Below are 21,319 nucleotides of genomic sequence, written 5' to 3'. Positions count from 1 at the left end.
GTCCTCCCCCCTGACAGTCATCCTCACCCCTAACAGTCGTCCTCACCCCTAACGGTCGTCCTCCCCCCTGACAGTCATCCTCACCCCTAACAGTCATCCTCACCCATAATAGTCATCCTCCCCCCTGACAGTCATCCTCACCCGTAACAGTCGTCCTCACCCCTGACAGTCGTCCTCCCCCCTAACAGTCATCCTCACCCCTGACAGTCGTCCTCCCCCCTAACAGTCATCCTCACCCCTGACAGTCGTCCTCCCCCCTGACAGTCGTCCTCACCCCTAACAGTCGTCCTCACCCCTGACAGTCGTCCTCCCCCCTAACAGTCGTCCTCCCCCCTAACAGTCGTCCTCCCCCCTGACAGTCGTCCTCACCCCTAACAGTCGTCCTCACCCCTAACAGTCGTTGTTCCCTCCATGTATCACACAGCAGCTCTTCAGAGCTCACATGTCTCCCTCTTACACTCATTTCTGATCTCTTGCCTCCCCCCCTCCTCCCCCCCTCCCAGCAGCCTCCACCCTGCAGGGTCAAGCCCCAGACGGCTCATTCGCCAACCGTCATGGCCGCCACGCCGTGGGCCACATCGACGACTTCAAGGCTCTGCAGCAGCAGATCCTGGAGGGCAGCGGCCTCCTGTGCAGGATGGAGGCCGAGCTTTACTCCCTGAACGCCCCGCAGGAGTTCAGCCTGCTTCAGGTGGGACATCCAGGAATGTTTCAGATTATATTCTATGTTTATGAAGGATTAAATCTCCCATCGAGCAGCTGTTAGAGGCAGCCCACATTTTACACAACCCTCCACAGAGATTTCCTCCAAACAGGTTTTTAATATTTAACACGTTGGTTTTGAGACTTTTTCCAGATTTGGGACACGTGGCTGAAGGTCGAGGAGACAAAGACCCACGACAAAAGCTTGAATTTCACTTAAAATTTTTTTTAAATGCCGTCATGAAATAGAAATACAATTTGGACAAAAATGCAGTTTCCAAAATTTAAATCTTTTATTTTCTTTACAGAAATAATTAGTGCTCTTAAACTGTCACAATGAAAAATAAATAATAGGATTATGTTTCATAATTAAGAAATAATCCTAAAAAATCTCTTTATTTACTTTATAGTATTTATTTTACACCATCTGCACCGTTTATTTATCTCCAGGGTCACTTTCATCAGGACTTCAGTGCAAACAGTGTCCTGTTTGTCTCAGTTTTACTTTATTATTAAGTGAATTCTTTGTCTTTTCTTTGGGCTCCTGTAGATTAGATATCTGGTGGATTACCAGGAGGAGGATCTGATGGATTCATCATGGGTTTAAAGTGTTGTGACCACCTTGTGTTTCAGCCTTCAGACTCAGGTTCAGTCAGGAAGCTGCTGTGTGACTCTAAAACCCTGCGGCAGCACCTGGAGGAGGCCGACGCTCTGCTGCAGATGTTTTGGAGAGCAGCGCTGCCAAACGTTAAAGAAACCAAACAGGTCAGAACCAGAACCGACGATCGCTGCTTCTCTGTGTTACACTGAAAAATCTGATCCAAAGGGACGAACTCAAGCAGACTTTAGTCATAAAGGTTGGATACTGAGCGTCAGATCAGGAAAATTCCCATCGCAGAAACACTGGATCAATGAACTTATATCCTAAAGTCCTCCTGAGAAAATCCTGTATGTAACTGATGATATCTTCATTGCTGGACACTGATGATTTTTATTTTTACTCATTATTTATCATACATTTGCATATTATAAGCTTTTATATGTCCAATGAATATATCTAATATAACATTATTTAGAATATAAAGTTATGGAACGACGGACTAAGTGACTCTAAAATAGATATTTTATGCAGAAACAACATTTACTGCATGTTTTCTGCAGTAAAAACTGTCCGTGTGTCCGTGTGTTTGCAGGATCAGGCTCTGAAGGAGGAGGTGGCTTCGCTCCGTGCGAGGCTCTCGGAGCAGGAACAGGCTCTGAAGGACGCCTCGGAGAGAGTGAAGAGCTCCGACCGCACCAAAGATAGCATGGAGCACTTTATAGTCAGCCAACGTGAGTCACCGGCGCTCTCGTCCCTCTTGAAACACAACTTTATTGTTCCCATTGGGGGCACAGAACACTTTAACGTTCAGACAAACAAATTATGGGGAAGGAAATCTATTAGTGATAAAACATTTAACCCAACTGCAGGTGGAATAAATGAGAAGGTAACCAGAGGCTAAAACACTAACAGCTGTCTGGAGGATTCATTGGTTGCACAAAGAATTCAGATTTCTGTGTTAAAGCTGTTTAATCTCTCCGTGTTTATTTGCTCTCTGTTGTGAAATTTTATCATCGTCTGTGTTTCACTGTCTTCTCCTTCTTGTTTATCACGGCTCTCTTCTTCTTCCTCTTCTTCTTCTTCCTCTTCTTCCTCTTCCTGCTCATCTAACAGCCGCTCTGTTTCTCCACAGTGTCGAGAACGCAGGACGTCCTGAGGAAAGCCAAGACAAACCTACAGGTGAGCTCTCACACGTCCGCTCTCTGGCTCTCTTCTCCCTGAACACCTTTGTTGGATGAGATGACTCTTGGATCAGGGAAAGTAAAAGCTTCCCCCCCGTCCCTGGAACACCCTCTCACCTCTCTCCTGCTCTTCTCTTTCCTCCTCCTCCTCCTGCTGAGTCTCCTCAGGAGAACCAGCTCAGGATTTCCTCCCTTCGCCGTGCCTCCTTCTCCGTCCCTCCTCCCCCCTTCTCTTTTTCCTCCTCTTCCTCACCCCCCTGGCCTGGTAAAGGTATGACCCCCCCTGATGACTTTGCTGTGCTCTGTTCAGTGTCCTAATAACACGACGAAGCTGCTTGCTTTTTGATGAACACTGGTGTTTTTGCATGCAGCTGTCAGGACACAGGTGGTGATTTTAGGATAGATGGTTAATTAAAGCATATTTCCAGTATTCAAAACCCTCGGCCCTATTTTTAATAGTGACTGATTACTCCAGGAGATCACCCTAGCTCTGAAACAGGCTGCAACATGTCCTTTGTTATCTAAGTGTGTGACAGCATCATGGAAAGGATCCCTACAGAGAGAGACCTGGAAGATCCTTTTGGTTTAACCACAAACAGCCGTTATATCGCTCTCTGCACACACACCAGACTACATTCATAAAAACAGGGATTTTAGCCCACAGAACATGGGAATTATGAATTAATTCGTTAGTTTGTTTGTGTTATTATGTGTTACATCAATACTATATTAGATCCAAACTAACCCTCTGAAACACCAAATTCAAACAATAACAAAAAGCAAACTAAATGATGGAGGCAGCAGTAGATCAGCAGCTCTCTGTGTTCTACAAGATAAAATTAGTATTTTTGTCAATGGAGTCTGGTGGTTTTGAGCAGAGCGATACAATGTAGTAGGTCCACTAAAAGAGCTTGTTTGATCCACTGACAGGCTCAGAGTGTTATTCTAAGTGTGTGACAGCATCATGGAAAGGATCCCTACAGAGAGAGACCTGGAAGATCCTTTTGGTTTAACCACAAACAGCACACACACCAGACTACATTCACTAAAACAGGGATTTTAGAGAACAGGACACAGGAGCTGCTGGTGTTTTAACATGTTAAAAACACTAAGATCACATGATAACACAAAGTATTTCATGTCACAGATCGTAGAATCTGCTGGTCTGCCTTGATTGATCAGTCTGACTTTGGAGTGTAATTACACTATGAATCATGTTTTCAGCATGACAACAGTGTGTGCCATTCAACACTAGTGACAGTGGGACGTTTAATATTTTGGGACTTCTTTGTCATACTTAGTTTGCCTTAATTCCTCTCTGTGACGCCATAATCTGACTCTAGCTTTAAATGTTCTAATTCATGTGCACAGTAAACGTTTGTTCCCTCAAATTAATGATTTATACGTCTATACGAGTAACAAAATGTTTAAATCCTGCATCAAACGACCACATGTGCCCGGACTTCATCTTTGAAACAGCACCAACTGCAGCTTTTGTGGTGAAATAATCTGTAAAACATGTTTTGTAAAGGTTTAAAGGAGTTATTTTGATAATGTGACATTTCTAAAAGTAAATTTAAAACCATCTATCACACTTATTTTACTCATCATCATCACTATTACTATTTATTTTGTTAACATCTTACTACAGTTTATTTGTTTTGTGTCTTTTATTGTTGTCTTACTGCTTTTTGAGTTGTCTTGCAGTGTATTTGCATCTAAATTCATCCAGTGTTTGCGTGTGGTTTGTTTAAAAGGTGCCACATTAATAAAGTTAGATTGATTGATTGATCGTAGGATGAGTGGAACTAATCAATACGGCTTTTTAGTCTTAGAAATCTCATCATGAAAAACTGTGAACTTTGTGCTTCAGGTGAAATCACAGGGGGCCTCAGCTTCTCTCCTGGTTGGGGTGTCATGAGGCCCTGGACTTCCTCCTCTTCCTCATCCTCCTCCTCCTCCTCCTCTTCCTCTGCTGTCCGGTCCGGATCGGCTCTCCACCAGCGCCCCCTGCAGTCAGCCTTCCCGTAGTGCACCAGCCTCACCGCCGTCTCCCGTTCACACAGAAACTGTGTCTCTGGAGAAACACTTCAGCTGAGTGACGAGTGTCTGAGGAATGTTTACCGAAGTGATCGATCGCTCGTGGTTTCAGTTTTGGTGTAATGGTGTTACAGGAGGTGTTTTCAGACCAGCTGAAGTGTTTTCTCTCCTTCCTATGAGACCGTCTGAGCTCGGCTGAAGTCAGCTGATGATTTGTGGCTTTTTTTTCACACATAAAATCAGTTAAAGTTCAACAAACATGAAACCAGATTCAAAACAACGTCCCAGAGTTTAGTTTGATAAGTTCAACCTCACGCGGCAAATCAGAATCAGAATTATTGTCATCATACAGCAAAGTACAATGAGATTTCATCTGACCTCTCCCATATAAGACATAAATAGAAATATAAGAATATAAAAATAAGAAAAAGAAATATATATACATACACTACTCACTAAAGTTAGGGATATTCGACTTCCAGGTGAAATATATGGAAAATGTAAAAAGTGAATGCTACAGTGATATTATATCATGAAAGTAGGACATTTAAGTAGAAGCATGCACTGGTGATTTTATTCATCTTAAACTATTTATTTAAAGAAAATCTACCAACAGTGGTAGGTATACCACAACAAAACATGTTCAGTGTCTCAATAAATTGGGACGTGGCCAAAGGACGTCCACTCCTCTCCTTTCTGTGACTCTTCCAGTCTCTGTATCACTGTTCCAACCTCCTGATGACACTCTGTGACCCTCTAAGCTCAGTGAACACCTCCGTCTGAGGACTTCCTGTTTGAAGCCTCCAGTGTTGAGGTGCTGCTGATCAACTGTTAGGTGTCGTCTTGGTCTCATGATGTCAGAATGTGAACAGCAGGATGAGGAGGACTGTTTAAATACCAATTCTAACTGAAGCAGGAAATGTATTGGTGGATTCATGGATCAAACCTGTTGTGAATGTTGCTGTTAAGCTTCTTGTTAGAGAACAGCAGCTGGTGCAGAAAGTACTGAGACACTGAACAGTTGGACATGTGCATTCAAAGGTTTAGAGAAGGTCACATTAAGTTCACCTGGAAAGGTTAGAATGTATTTTAGGTTCATCCTGAAACTTCACCTGAAAGCTTTTTGTGAGTAGTGTATATATATATATATATACACACAAGTACACAAGTATAAAAGTATTTACAATATATACAGAGCAAGAGCAAATCAACAAATCAAAAACAGTGAAGCCGCCCTTTAGTTTTTACTCCTAAATCTGTGATTAAAACAAACAAATAAGAGGAAAAATTAACTTTTTAGTGTCTTCTCAACATGAATAATGTCGCAGCAGCAGAGAAAACAGCTGTATGAGGAGAATAACATGAAACCAATCAGAAGCCGACTTCAGCCTCGTACTTCAGCAGGGATCCAAGAAGCAGGACTCCACCTGATGCCAGCAGGGAGGGAGGGGTGAGGGAGGGGGGAGGGGGCTTTAAAACCAAACTGCAAAGTGCTTCCTGTGGGCCTCTGCGGAGGCTCATGTTGTTAGTTGGTGTGTAGAATAGTTGCATGTGGTGTGAGGAGCTCGTGGAAACAAAGCCATACTCTCTGACGTACAGTAGATCTGTTCTGTTTTGTCCTAATCGTACAACATGTGTCCTAAAAATGGCCAAACTACTGACAACATGCTGAAGATACTGTAGCTCTGCCCGTAGACAGTCTGGTCACGTAGCTGGTAGCTGGTGTTCTCTTGCATTTACTCACTAATAAAAAAACACCAGTTTAGGTATTTTTGCTCATCGTCTTCAAACTCCAGAGTATAACTGTTAAATATGGAGCAAAACAAGCGGGTCCAACCCAGTTTTTCCTGCAGCGCCGTCGTAAAAAGGCCTTCCGGTGGCGGTGAGAACACGTGCATGTCACAGACGTGAAGCTGCTCAGCGGTTCGTGCGATGCCTTCAGTAACCTGCCCGACAATCAGATTCACAGGAGGAGACGTGACTTTTGAAGTGCACAGTCCAAGAGAGAGAGAGAGAGAGAGAGAGGGGACATTTGATTTTTGTAACAGGAAACATGGACCACACTTGATATAAATATATATATATTTCTTTAAGGTGTTTTAATTTTCTTTCTCTTTTGCTAAATTTGCAAAATGTTTTATGTTTAAATTTCCCTCGAGATGACAATCACTCTTTAAGAATCACTTGAATCAGGATGGGAGGATGTTTTCTTCTGATCCTCGGCAGGATTCGTGACGCTCACTGTGCAAACTGGCTGATTTACTCCGGCTTCTCCACAGTTTCTTCCCTTTTTTTTTAGTTTTTCTTGATTTCTCTCCAAAGTAGTGTAGTTGTTTCTTCCTGTGCATGAACTGTGACGTCAGTGCCCTCTAATACTTTTACTGAAATATGCAATTTTTGGGTTACTGTGCAATAATAGCCTTTGTGGTTGCTTTTTGTGGATGTTGTAGGCCTGGGTATCAAAGTGCCATGACATCCGTGTTAGCTGAGTTTAAAGGAACACACGTTTGGATCAATGAGTCCAGTTTTGTGACAATCACTTTAAATGGTCCACTCAATGTTTTGGCTGCGTATGAATCCAAGTTTTATACACAAAGTGCAGAAAAGAGCACTGGAGCAATAAGACCAACCAAAGTGAACAACCTTACGTTGACAAATCAGGTGTAAAAAGGATCAAGGTGAAATGTTTTCTTGTGTAATTGCCCCACAGGTCAAAGGTCAAACTCTCGTGGCTGCAGGAGCCACGTCTCATGTATGTACATATTCAAAGGGAGCGTGTACGTCAGTGCAAGTTTCTGTTTCTGCTCTACCAGCTGTATTTTTATGCATGTTCTCTTTATTAAACATGTTTTGGAGTCAAAGAAAAGAACCTTTTTAATAAAAGGGAACAAAACTACACCTCTCTTGTTTGTCGCTCTCGTCTGCTTCGTTCCTCTGAGAAGTAAAAGAGAAAACACGGTTCTGACACTGAGGCAGTTACAAAAGAAAGAATAAAGAGTAGAGTGAGAGTTTACGTAGGATTTAAAGGATGTGGTTGTCTGATCACTAACTATTCTAGGCTGTAGATAAATAAACAACATTAAAATGATATAAAAGACTAAATAATAGAAACCTTATTAATCCCAAAGCAGGGAAATTCACATATTACTGCAGTTTAGAGTCAAAAGTTTCAAAAGTCTCTTTTCCCACTGGGTTTTTTGAGTTTTTCCTTCCCGAAGAAGGAGGGTCATAAAGGGCAGGTGATGCCTCGGACTGATCCATCGGACTGATCCACCGGACTGATCCATCGGCCTCATCGACTGCTGGACTCTTTATCAGATTGTTTGTTCGCTTACACTTGTTTATTTCAGTGAACTTTGTAAAGAACTGTGAGACACTCTGTAGTGATATTGGGCTATACAAATAAAATTGAATTGAATTGAATTTAAAAGTAAAAAGGGCAAAAGTGATTGAGTGATGAAAATAAATTAAATAAAAATAAATTAAATTAAATTAAATTAAATTACATTAAATTGAAATAAAATAAAATAGAATAAACTAAAATAAAATAAATTAAATTAAATTAAATTAAAATAAATAAATATCTAAAATATTTAGATTAAATTAAATTAAAATAATTTACATGCACATTCACTTATATAGATATGAGCATGATGGATAATTGCACATGAAACACACACAGTTCTTCACACAAAGATTATTCTAAAAAAAAAAACCTAAAAACATTTTAGATATTGAATATTTGATCATTATTGTTATTTATGAGTTTATTTATTTAGTCATGTTATGTTCACAGGCAGTAAAAACAAGATTCAAGGTGTTTTTTTAATAGTTTTTTCAGCAGGTGGCAGCAGACTGCAATAAAACTAATGTAGCTTCACACACACACACACACACACACACACATACACACACACACACACACATACACACACACACACACACACACACACACAGGTGTTCAGGTTAAAAGGAAACTGATGATCCAAATCACTTTTTAAATGTATTCATGTTTTTTTTTTAATTTTCTTAACAAACCTGCACGTGATGAGGCTGACAAAGAAATCAGGACTGAAGCACGTGAAGCTGAAACCACACACAGGAAGAGGATGAGTTTACTTTCAAAATAAAATGTGTGACACTCACTAAACGTACATGCATTCATTTCAGGGGGAAATATTTCATTTTATGATACATTTGTCTCCATTTGTAGCCGAACACCTTTTCAGCTGCGTTAGTTTATTTTAGTTTAATTTAATTTACTTTATTATCTAATTTATACAATCTGAGTGACTCCACTTTATCTCTGACTTAAATCGCTCTTGTATTCTTTCCTGCAGGTTAGTGCACTCGTACAGTGCTTCCCAGGTGACTGACACACACTGACAGTAAGTCAGAAATAAGTGTGGAGCATGAAAACAAGATGAGATCAGTGCAAACACATAAACACACAAACGATGACAATGAAGCAAAACAAAATAGATTAAAACCAACATAATATTAATAAGCAAGATAAATAAAATAGATCAGAGGAATTACAATACACAACAATACTAATAATAATAATAAAAATAAGACATAAACAGAAACATTTTATTTTTTTAGCTGTATATTGCAGATAAAGCCCAGTCTGAACCAGTGCTTTTATTTTGTTAAGCTCAGCCGGATGTTGCGTCCCCGTCATTGCTAGCTTGACGCCGCGCCGGAGTCAGGAAACGAGCCGAGTCGTGCCGTGCTGCGGCTGCACTTCAACACAGAGCCCGACCCGGCGTCCACGCAGAGAGCCCAGCTTTTACCAGAGGATGGCGGAGCGTCCGGAGGGGACGTCCACGGTCGGATGAACCACCGAGGCCGATAAAAGGCGCTGATTTCAGGCGGAAGCGATCCGGAACCGTCCGTGTGGAGGCGGACCTGTCACGGTGCTTCTGGGCAGGTAAACGTTAGCAGGCTAGCAGCGGAGCTAGCAGGCTAGCACAGGTAGCTAACAGCCGCTACGACCCAACTAACTAACTGCCTGTCAAGTTGGGTCGGACGAACTGTAGAACGGCCCGGCACGGATCGGTTTTAGCCCGCAGATGACCCACCGTGGGCGAGCTTCAACCCTCCTCGTTGTCTTGAAGGAGGAAGTGGCGGCTGCTGGTGCTGCAGGACTTGACTGACAGCTTGTCACAGCGGCTTTTCCAGATGTGGAGGCAGCAGGAGCGGCGCTGCCCGGCTCTGACCCACTAGTCAGCCCAGCCACAGCCCGCAGGACCGGCTGCCCGACCGGGAATGGCCGGCTGCTGCTGCTGGAACAAGCCCCAGCTCCCGACTCACCCGAGCGCATCAACAGGCGCGGACCGTGACTGTGACCGTGGCAGTGGGCTGACACGCCGCTAACCCGCCAGCTAACCCGGGTCACCCAGAGGGGATCCATCCAGCTGCGCCAAACCTGCAGACAAGGAGCGTTTATTCTTTTTTTTTTTTTTTTTTTTACTTTTAAGTTAAATGAACGATGAAGAGGAGCGAAAACAAAAACAAGAGGAAACTCTGTAACATGGAGCAGCAGCAGGTCCGGGGGGAGGACAAGGATGCGGTGAGTACAACCATGCAGGTTAATGTGTCACCTGTGAGATTAACAGAGAAATGCTTCAAATTGACCAACTTGGTGAGTCCTTGATGCACAATGAGCCTTTCAGCCCGTGCACAGGGCATCAAACACACCACAGGGTCCTACATACGAAACCTCATTGAGAAATCAGTCATTTTAAGCTTGATCAATCTGTACGCTCAGTTTTGCTGTCTGGCTCAGCCTGCTCACCTGCTTTAAAGGACCACACCGATGTTTTTACACCTTTTGGCCCACTTTTAACAAATCACGTGTTCTTTGTGAGCAGGGCTGTGGCTTGTGTTCCCACTGAGGACACTGAGGTCATGTCCTCTGCTGTGTTTTATGGGAGTTTGGGTGTTTTAGGAACCTGGAGGCAGTTTTCATTCTACATTAATGGGCACATTAGCAGCTATTTCCAGTGTTTTTTTAGATGCAGTTCACTAAATTAGCCCAACAAATGCAGAATGGATTCATCCTAATATCAGGGGTGATAATAGGATGGTAAAATAATGTGCAGTCAGTGTCCACTGTGTGTAGTTATGGTCTGAAACCAACTCGTCTTTGGCTGGATTATCTGAAAATGCATTGTCACAGTGCTGAAGTAATCTTTCTCGGCTCATTTTTGTTTCTGCACGAGTGTTTTCATGCTTGGACGTAATAATAATGACAGCTAAGAGGACAGACCAAATGTTTTTAAACCATCCAAGTAATAAAGCTGATGGGTGGTGGACTTGGACCTCAGCCTGTCTAAAATCCTGGCTGCAGCCCTGTTTGTAACACTGCAATGCAGAGCGTTCCCCAGGGCTCGTCTAGAAAGGGTGGGCTCCCATTCAGAGCGGATATTCAACATTATCAGGACGGGATAGGACAGGATCACACGTCAGTATGATTTAGGGAGCGTGCTGATGGAAAAGTGTGCAGAATTTATGCAGCAATTAACGAAGGCAGACGTGTTTGTGTTGCTCTTAGTGAAATCCAAAAGCTTTACAGACACCTGACATCTGCAGCTCTGTGCAGGGTTTCTTCTGGTGCCTTTTGAGCCTTTGCAGTATTAATACAAGACTTAATTTGACTGTAAATGTTCATTGCTGACAGTGAGAGAAAAGCCTGCTACAGTATCCTGTCACGACTCTTTCTGTGTCTAAACCAAAAAATAATAGATTCACTGTCATGTCCTCACTCTCATCCCTTCTTGAGAACACAGAAACATGACATTTCTGGAGTTTCTGCTCATTTTAATGAATCATTCTTATCACAGCAGCTGCCAAATTAACTGTTATTTGGCTATTCGTTGCAGCTTTAATCTAAAATAGCCAAATGAAGATATTGTTGTTGCTCAGTCACTGGATGTGGAGCACTGGGAGCTCTCTGCTGGACTGGACGAGGTGAACACATGTAAAGTGGGGCACTTTGTGGGGGGGGGGGGGGGGACGACTAAAGTGCACTGTGACGGCTAATCTCTGCTTTGACAGTGAGTAGAGCCGACGTGTCTGGTGACTTTGCAGGCGGAGGGAGCCTGCACTGCTATCAAGCCCTTCACCTGTGACGATCAATACGTTTAAAATAAAATCAGATTCTTAAAAAGGCTTTGCAGCGTCACCACCTCCTGCATCCGTCCGTCCGTCCGTGCACAGTTTGTTCGATTGTGTGGTTTTAATGTCGGATTTGTTCTAATGCTGTGGAAGAAGGAGACGTTAAGAGCAGTCAGCCAACATCTGCATTATGATTTAAGGGGAACGTAATGATCGTACAGGTATGCAGGCTTCATGCATTGATCAGCGAAAAGGCTCTTAATAAGATGGATGTTGCTGATATGAAGAAAAAGCATTCAAAGATCTTTATTGTCGTACAGATGGCACAAAATCAGGTGCTAAACCAGAGGGAACAAATAAAGTATAAAGAAGACAACAGCACTATAAAACACTTGGATATCCAGCTTGTCCAAACCCTGGTGGTGTTTCTGTGGATCCATTGATCTTTTTTAAAGGCACTCATTCATCATCAGAGTTGCTTCCACATTTAAAGTCAAGTCAGTTACGTAGTGCTGCAGCCCAAACCATTATTCTGTGAACAGAGCCCCGAGGATTAGCCGATAACCTGATTAGTCGATTGACAGAAAACTAATCAGCGACTACTCTGATAACTGACTAATCCGTTAAGTCCCATTTTTCAAGCCAAAATACCACAAGTTTGATTGTTCCAGATGCTCAAATGTGAAACTGTGCTGCTTTTCTTGGTTTTGCATCATGAGAAATTGAATATTTGGGGGTTTTTTTGACGATTTGTTGGACAAATGCAGACATCGATGAGGTCTTTTCTAATGGATCAAAGAAAATAATCCTAATTTCTACATCTCATTCATTCATAATCTTAAAATGCTTTTACACACACCACATCTCATCGAGTTGATTCTCCTGCTGGACTGAAGGGAAGTAAAACCAGTGGCTGCGTGAACGAAACGCATTAACGGGCCGACGTTGGGTTTAAATGGAAATATTGGGGTCTTATTAATCTCAGTTTGCACTAAACACAGACACGGTCCTTTAATAATAAGAGCTGCTTGCAAACATGAAGTCATAACATCACGTATCTGCATGAAGTCATGTTCCTCAGCCTCAGTGTGTCCGATACGACCGGCTCTGTCATGCTATATCACCGCTCCGCCCTGTCCTTGGGGATATTATGTGGGAAATTAGGTTTTCTAACCTTTTCCAGTTATTTTAGTGTCAGCGCTTTGTGCTCGGATCAATTTAACACAAGAAAATGTGACTTTTTTTACTCTTTGTAACCCGGGAGTGTGTTTTATGGCATCATGGGAAGTCCGACAGATGGTTCTGAGCTGCTGCTGCTGCTGTTTTATGTGTTTTTCTGTGAATCCGTATGAACTGGAGGAGCAGATGGGGTGTTTTCCTATCAACCTATGGCTTTGCACGTGGAATGCTGGGTAATGAATCACGCCCCCGTTACTGAGCCGCGGCACGTCCAGGGGCCGTCTGCTTGGATCTCGCTGTAAATTTGTCCAGCCAAGAAAGTGAGGATTAAGGCTGCAGCCAGTGTCCCGTAGCCAGAGCTACACTGTCCACACTTTGTGTCTGCAGAAAGGCCATGCAAAGCCCAGGATGCAGATTTCAGTGATCTTGCAAACTTGCAAACTTGTTTTTGTGGAACATTTGCACCTCATAAAGAAAACCCTACATAAAAACAACAAAAGACACATGTTGACTGTGTGATTTTAAAAAGGACAAACAGAACCTGATCCCCGGTGCCCTGGAGGTGAAGCCTGTCTGACGTTATACTTCAGCTTTGGAGGAGTTCATTGGTGTCGTTTAACCGCAGAAGGTTTAACAGCTGTTTGCGAGGCTATTAAACTGATATTACAGATGATTGGACAACAGCAACCTGTGGACGTGCCTGAGAAAACCCAGACACCTTTTAACAGGCTTTACACCAGTGTAAGGCTCCAGCTGATCATTATTTTACCCACTGATTAGTCTTTAGATCATTGATTGATCAGTCCAAGTGTCTTGCTTTGTCCAAACAGTGATACAAAATGGAGAAAAGCATTTTAGAAGCTGTTGGGACACTTTTGTGATGACTAACAGGAAAACGTTGGTACTTTTAAAATCCCTGTTTTAGTGAATGTAGTCTGGTGTGTGTGCTGTTTGTGGTTAAACCAAAAGGATCTTCCAGGTCTCTCTCTGTAGGGATCCTTTCCATGATGCTGTCACACACTTAGAATAACACTCTGAGCCTGTCAGTGGATCAAACAAGCTCTTTTAGTGGACCTACTGTGATCAGGTGCAGTTGTCCCAAAGGATCACGTTGCAGCCATTGCAGCCCGTTTGGTGTCTGCTGGCTGAGGTGATCTACTGGACCAGTTCCAACACTTTTACTACCTACCAGTCACTCAGACATCAGAAATCTGCTAAAATGGTGTCTAACATATACATTTTCTGATGAAATGTATTTAATTTGGCGGGTATTGCAGACCAGATCCCTCCTGTATGCCAGCAGGTCTCCGCCTTGTAAACAGAATGTGCTGCATAAACATCTGCTGTTTAACTTGACTTTAATTGCAGCTACATTTCTAGCGTATCCTGACCTGAAGGCAGGCGCGTCATCACGTCGGACTCGTCCAGCGCAGCACAGATCTCAGTGTCGGATCACTGGCAGCTTGTGCGTGGTTACAAACAGCTGCTGTGGTCGGCAGTGCCAACACGGACTGCAGGTTTTAGCTGGTTACTCTGACAGAACGATGTCGGTGTCGTATCCTAACACGAGTGTGTGTGTTAATAATGTTACTAGAGCCCAAACACACACACACACACACACACACACACACACACACACACACACACACACACACACACACACACTCTGTTAAAGACAGAAAAATGACACGTGACCTGTTGGCAGGTCCGGACAGGTATGTCTGTTCTCTCTGTAGGACAAACTCTCCGTTCATGCTTCTGACAAACACCCCAGAAATGCTTCAACCTTCTTGGACAAATGAACAATTCTGGCATTAACAATTGATTAAGTGTATTAAGTTTGGGCTTGAAAGATTTATTACAAAATAATTTGATGAATTTTTCATTATTATTATTATTTTTTAAATACGAAAATATTATAAATGTCAAAACTGTGTTGGTTTGTTTGTTGAACACAAAATAATTGCAGTGAAGTTAATAATATTCTTCTGGTCTTTTATTTTGAAAAAAAATAATGTTAAAAAAATAAATTCACAGTTTGCTTTAGGGCTGCAATAGATTGAAATAGATTATTTTTTTCAATTTATTGATTAATCCTTCAGTGTAGTTCAAGGTCTTGAGGTCATATACAGTCATATATGACCATGAAAAGCAACAAAACTCTCCGTTTGACAAGCTAACAAATGTTTTCTCTCAAATATCATTATATCACAGTTATTGGGTTATCAAAATAATTCTTTTCCTTTATCATAGCTGCTATTTGTTTTAGCTGCATCTCCTCCAAAAGTTTCAAACATCCTGTGGACCTGTTTCCCTGTTGGAAAATCACTTTAGGACTCTATGACTCTCACGGTTTGTGTTTCTCTGTCACTGGAGAAGAAGCCGAGTCAAACCAAACTGTGAGAGCTCCACAGAGCCGCCAGGATCTTCATACCTCCTGGAGAAAACCTTTCTTCTGCCCCCTGAAAGTTGCAGTTGCTTGTGAAAAAAAAAAAAAAAAACTCTCGTCTTCCCGGCAGCTGATTGGCCGACGGAGCCGCTCTCCCGTCCTCCTGGGGCGTTTTAGGGTCTCGTATTTCTGTGAGGTCCTGCTGACCCATCCCTGGTTTACTGGTCACATGACGTGGACATGGTGTCTGTCATGGTGAACACTGTTAGACGATGTTCCTGCTGCAGGGGCTTGTCCTCAGCACATCATCCTGCTCTCTGTTCCATCGTCTTGCTGTGTTTTTCCTCCCGGCCTTTTGTTCTTACGTCGTCCTTCCCTCCTTCGTCCTGGACAGCTGTTGTTCATCAGAAACTGGCCATAAATGAACAGATTATTAGTCTCCTTGGTCTTCTGATATGAAATTACTGCTTCGCTCTATTTATTAAGTGTTTCATAGCATTAAAAAACTATTGAACACTGTGTAGTTTGCAGATTGGCACAGTAGCACCGTTATTGTTCACCAGCTGTAGTTCAGACATGAACTCTCTGATCTGAGACCTGCCAACAAACAGAGGAACCTTTAAATAGTTTAAATGTTCTGTTTTTCTGTTTGTCCTCAGTTTAAATGTTCCCATGTGTGTTCCGTATTCATACCAGCTGCAAATCACATTTCTCTCTTGGAATAATTACATTTTGTCATTTTGACTGCACTACATTCCTCCCTCCCTCCCTCCCTCCCTTCCTCCCTTCCTCCCTCTGCTCTCCAAATTGTCTGACTTCCAATCAAACCCTGGACTGATGTAACACCACCTCACACTGTTGCCTGTGTTTCGTGGCGTCGGTGCTTTGTATTAGCGAGAACATGTGCCGACAACAGGCAGTGAAACATGAGGGAGCTTTCACACGCCTGTGTGGTAACTCGCCGCCTCCGGACGTTTCAAGGGGGGAGGTGGCAAAGGGAAAGCGGTGCGTTCGTGGCGGTCGGGGTTTGGAGCGGTCGCCACCCACGTGAAGATGCATAGATTTTGTTGGCCAGAGTTCACCGTGCCGAACTCGTGGCGGCAACAGCTTGGCTTTGACCAGCTGAATAAAAGAGGGAGGGCATTTCAGGTCAGTGAGGAGCGATGGAGGAGCTTTTACTGCTGGCGCCTGAATGCCCAGAGTTCTTCAACACATCACCAACTCTTCATGCTGAATACGAAACTTTAGGTGCAGCGATACACACAATAAAGTTATAACCTCGTTTTATTAACACATGGATTCATTTTATTAGCTCAGTCTAGCAGGGTTTGATGTTTCCTGTTGATCTTATGATTGAAGCCTGTTATTTACAAGGCTCCACGCTGGCCTGCACAGTCACTATGATGAGGAACGCACGGTTTTCAGTTTTGATTTGCATCAGCAGCTGCTTTTTAAAAATGCATTGGCTTGTTCTGCAGGTAGGTGGTGTTTTTCAGGGGGAAGAGATTTCCAGCTGCATTGTACTTGTTGAAATCATAACACAGCTCAGGTTAGCAGTTGTTTTTCCTCGGTAGAACTGTTCCTTCTGCAGACCTTGGTGACTTTTTCTACTATCAGCAGCATCTCAGTCCACCTGTCTGATGGTGAAGTGCCTGTAAAGTCTGAAACACATTTCAGAGCTGCCTTAACCCTTCAGAGTCTAGGACCACACGGCCACACGGCGTCAAAGTCACATGTCGCACGTTTGAAAACGTAAAGCTGTGACACAAGCACGCAGGTGCTCAGTTCAAAGACGGTTGGAAAGCGGACACTTCAAACTTTTCACAAGTGTTTGAATTTTGTCGATCGGCCTATTAAGACTAAATTTATGAAGTTATGAGTTAGAAGATGCTGAATCTGGGGAAGAACGTTCTGATTCTGAGGAAGACTCCTTTCAGAGGATGAAGTGGATGCTGCGCGTGAAGACGAACGAGAGGAGGTGTCCACGCAGACCCCCGCTCCTCCAAAGATCCAACTAGTTCCTGCTCGGATTTTGTGTTTCTTTTGCACTTTTACATACAGTGTGTCCATATATTATGTCAAAATAAATAAATACTTGTAGAACATAGGTGAGGTTGTGCTGAAAAGAAAGACCCAAAGAAAGGCAAGCTAAGCAGTTTTAATGGGAAACACAAAGGTAAAATGAAAAGTAGTAAAGAACGCCGTTTTACCCCAGACTGTGAAGGGTTAAATCAGCGACACTCATTGCCTGCAGGTGGTGTTAAACTGCAGTGACTGTGATTGCAGGCAGGTGGCAGGTGTAGAGCTCGTCTGCAGCCTTAACGGGTGGTGTACATGGGGATAATCTGTTTGATCACAGGAGAGATGCTGTTCCCAGTTGAGGCCCACCAGCAGGATCAAGCTAATTAGGCCAGACTGCAAGTAGATTAACAATGTACTGTACAGTAAAGTGTTAATGTGGTGGTGGTGGGGGGGGGGGGGGGGCTGTTGTGCTAAACACAAGCTGTGTAGTCTAGATTTGTGAGATTATGGGATTCCTGCAAATTAGAGCAATTAAACAAAGTATATATCAAAACAAGGGTCAAACTTTTTAAAACCTGGACCCTACTTTTACATCATCTGGGTTCAAAATGGCTGCCGGGTACAGAAAAAGTTTGGGGACGGTCCAGTAGGTCGTCTGAGGCTCCGAACGAATTACAATGGCTGTAATGCAATTAGGGCGCCCAGTTAAAGTGTTCGTCAGACTCTGGTTGTTATTCAGGTTGTTGGTGTCTGATAACATTATGGAAAGATTCTGTTTTTAACCACAAACAGCAGTTACATTGGTCTCTTCACAGCCACCAGACTTCACCGACAATAACAATCATTTTACCTCCCGGGGGGGTTCACGCTTCTCTGCTTTGTGTGTGTAGTTGTGTTTTTCTGTGTTTTAATGTGGTGGTTTTGGACCAGCGGCTCCTGTGTGCTGGTTCTGTCAGTGGAGTCTGGTCACTTTGAGCCAAAGCTGTGGAACAAAGAACTGCAGCACTGAGGGACCTTATCTAAAATGTTTTTTAATCATTTTACTTATTTATGGGTCTTGGAAATTCAACTTTTTCAATCATTCAAAGTCATTAATTTTGCATTTTACTTAGATTAGGAACCCTGAACTTAGTATTTTGACAGATTTTCAGATTTTCTTAACTTTAAAATGAAATATACTGCTTTTTTATTTTTTTTGCAGAAGTTAAGACAGTTTTTTTGCCTCTTTTTTGGGGGGTTGTTGTGATGAAGAGCTCCTTCACTGCAACGTGACAGCCAAAAGGAGGAAAACAGCTGAGTGGGTGGAAAAAGATCAGACTGAAACTGAAATCTCTGTTCTTTTTTGCAGTAGGTGTTCCTGTCAGAGAAACCTAAGACTGCTTCACAGTCGACAGGATGAGACGGTGTGACTTGACCAATTTGGAGCTTCTCCGTCAACAGTGCAGGAATGCAACACTCGCACCGTCAGACCAGATGTCTTGGAGAGCGTTATCTAAACATTTCATATTTCCTACATCAGCTCTCCCTTTTATTTGGCTTTGCAGTTTATGTGATCAGCGTTCCCTGCTGCATTTGTTGGAATCCGGCCGGAGCTCAGAGGGGTTTTAGGTAACAGGAATGGAGGCTGCGTTACAGCAGATTATGTCTGTTGTGCAAATCACATCGGCCCCATCTGATCACCATAATAAGTCAGGCTGCCTGTCATGATCGACAAATTAGTCACAGAACTTGTGCGTCGTTCATTACACAAACAGGACAGACAGGATTTGGGTCTAAGGCCTACCGATGCTGTGTGTTGGTGATGTTAAAAGACGATTTTGTTTGAAATAATTCATTGTAATGCTGGAACAGGATTACATTTATCGCAGCTCAGGCTTTTGAAGACATTCTCTTAAGACAGTGACATACAGTGTGGTGTTACAGCTGATGATACAGTGGTTATAATTAAAACATCAGGACTTAAAAGTAAAATTCGCAGAATGTGTCATGACACCAGACTCCATTGACAAAAATACTAATTTTATCTTGCAGAGCACAGAGGCTCGCTGGTCTACTGCTGGCTCGATCGTTTAGTTCATTTTTTGTTATTGTGTGAATTTGGTGTTTTAAAAGGTTGGTTCAGGTCTAATACAGTATTGATGTAAGACAACATAACACAAACAAACTAACAAATCAAGACATAACTCCCATGTTCTGAGAGGTAAAATCAGTGTTTTAGTGAATGTAGTCTGGTGTGTGTGCTGTTTGTGGTTAAACCAAAAGGATCTTCCAGGTCTCTCTCTGTAGGGATCCTTTCCATAATGCTGTCACACACTTAGAATAACACTCTGAGCCCGTCAGTGGATCAAACAAGCTCTTTTAGTGGACCTACTGTGATCAGGTGGCTGGCTGAGGTGATCTAGGATTTGGGTCTCGGATTATTCCCCAAACTTTTGTATCTACGAGTCAGTTAGACACCAAAATATGTAAAAGCAGAGCCCAGGTTTTAAAATACCAAAAAGTGAGAGACTTAAATACTAGAATGATATTCATGATGGTACCTTAATACCACAATGTGTGGCATGTGTACATAGATACATTACAAATTGTAATTTTAGTTTCATGGTCTTAGACTCTGTCCCCAGATGTCGTAGTTTCAGACAGTAGCCAAGTCTCTTTGCTCCTTCCTCTTCATTACGAGTATGTTTGGTTAACCATTAAACCTGCTGCCCTCCCAGGCAATGATATGGGAGAGTGATTTCCTCTCCCGTTCTTTAACCAGCTATGGGCGATCAGGGTGCAGCCGAGGAGCCGCTGAGGCAGAATGACCTCTGGGACCGTCTGGGCTGCGGCTCGTCCCGGCGCTGCACGGGCCAACGGGCTGATTAATGGAGCCCAAATGGCTAATGTGCACCAGTTTAGGGTGCCTAGAAGGGCGCTAATGGGGAGTCACAGATGCAGGAGGGTGAATGACATTAATTATAACGGTCTCATTAACCAGAATTATAACCTAGAGGGGGCCTATACATCAATGCATATAGATGACGTTAATAACTGTGCAGCCTGTTGGTGAAGAGAAATGAAACCACACACAATAGAGGACCTGGAAGAAGCATTAAAATGCACTGGATCAATAATGCAATAACATTTATTCTAGTGCAATACTGACTCTTATTCTAGTGAGAAGATGGGTGAGAAGCCTGTGCTGCCAGCTGGAGAAGTTGGTTATAATAATAATAATACATTTTATTTTTAGGGCGCCTTTCAAAGCTCACAAGGTCGCCTGTACAGAATACACATGAAACATACAATATAATAGATAAAACAGGTGTAAAACAGGTATAAAAACAAGCAATAAAATACAGTAGCAGTGCAAAATGAATCAGAGGGAGTTGGTTTGCTGAGGTTTTGTGGTGTTTCCGTTTGTTTTATTGCACCGATCAGGAGTAGTTCTCCAAATATTGTTGTGGTACAAAGACAGAAGTGGCTTTCAGCTTCCCATTCTGTTAATCATATGTGTGTATTTGTTCTCTTTTAGTCTGTAGAAAGTTCCTTTTTGCAGCCCTACATTAAGCTTCGGTCTTTTTTTTTCCACCAACATCCTTAATGAAGAAAATCCATCACTCTGCGTCTGCTTAGTGCCACATTAGGCCGCTGTGGTTCGACCCAGTCATTGTATCTGAGTGATGTGCTGAATGCCACATCACTCTGCTGTTCACCGAGAGAACCTTTACTAGATGTTCCTCCTTTGTGTCTCTCTCCTGCCTCCCTCTCTCTCCACCTCCTCCTCCCCCCCCCGGTTCTTCTCTAGGAACGGGAACTGATAAGATTTTATTGATACGAATGCCATTACAAGTCAACACGTCGGTTTTATTGTGTCTGAGTCTGTGTGACCAGCATGTCTGCCAGACAGCATTAGAACATGTTGCATTAGACAGTGCTCCTTTTTCTTTAAAGGACAACACCAACAAGTCTTTTATAGAAAACAGGCATTAGTTTGTACAACGCTCCTTTTCAAAAGGGAACCAAAAATAAAACTGCAACATAAAATCTGCTGAAAAATGAGAAAATGTGCTTTCTCTGCTAGGATCCTTGGTCGTTATC

At 42.8% G+C, this 21,319-nt stretch overlaps 2 protein-coding genes across 2 annotated transcripts in view; both read left to right on the top strand.

Annotated features, from left to right (window-relative positions):
• The window catches only part of pde4dip (phosphodiesterase 4D interacting protein), a 37,640-nt gene extending 32,755 nt beyond the window's left edge, over positions 1-4,885 (top strand). Inside the window, exons 31-36 of the mRNA XM_070831609.1 lie at positions 507-691; positions 1,336-1,467; positions 1,896-2,034; positions 2,436-2,482; positions 2,653-2,755; positions 4,358-4,885. Coding sequence (XP_070687710.1) covers positions 507-691; positions 1,336-1,467; positions 1,896-2,034; positions 2,436-2,482; positions 2,653-2,755; positions 4,358-4,515 — 764 coding nt within the window. The 3' untranslated portion in view covers positions 4,516-4,885. The remainder of the gene's footprint in view (positions 1-506; positions 692-1,335; positions 1,468-1,895; positions 2,035-2,435; positions 2,483-2,652; positions 2,756-4,357) is intronic.
• A 4,995-nt stretch (positions 4,886-9,880) lies between these two features.
• The window catches only part of mast2 (microtubule associated serine/threonine kinase 2), a 170,139-nt gene continuing 158,700 nt past the window's right edge, over positions 9,881-21,319 (top strand). Inside the window, exon 1 of the mRNA XM_070831728.1 lies at positions 9,881-10,099. Within this exon, the coding sequence (XP_070687829.1) occupies positions 10,019-10,099 (81 nt within the window). The 5' untranslated portion in view covers positions 9,881-10,018. The remainder of the gene's footprint in view (positions 10,100-21,319) is intronic.

Source organism: Pempheris klunzingeri, chromosome 6 (genome assembly GCF_042242105.1).
Source record: "Pempheris klunzingeri isolate RE-2024b chromosome 6, fPemKlu1.hap1, whole genome shotgun sequence".
Taxonomy (NCBI): Eukaryota; Metazoa; Chordata; class Actinopteri; order Acropomatiformes; family Pempheridae; genus Pempheris; species Pempheris klunzingeri.
This window is presented reverse-complemented; position numbering and strand designations above follow the sequence as displayed.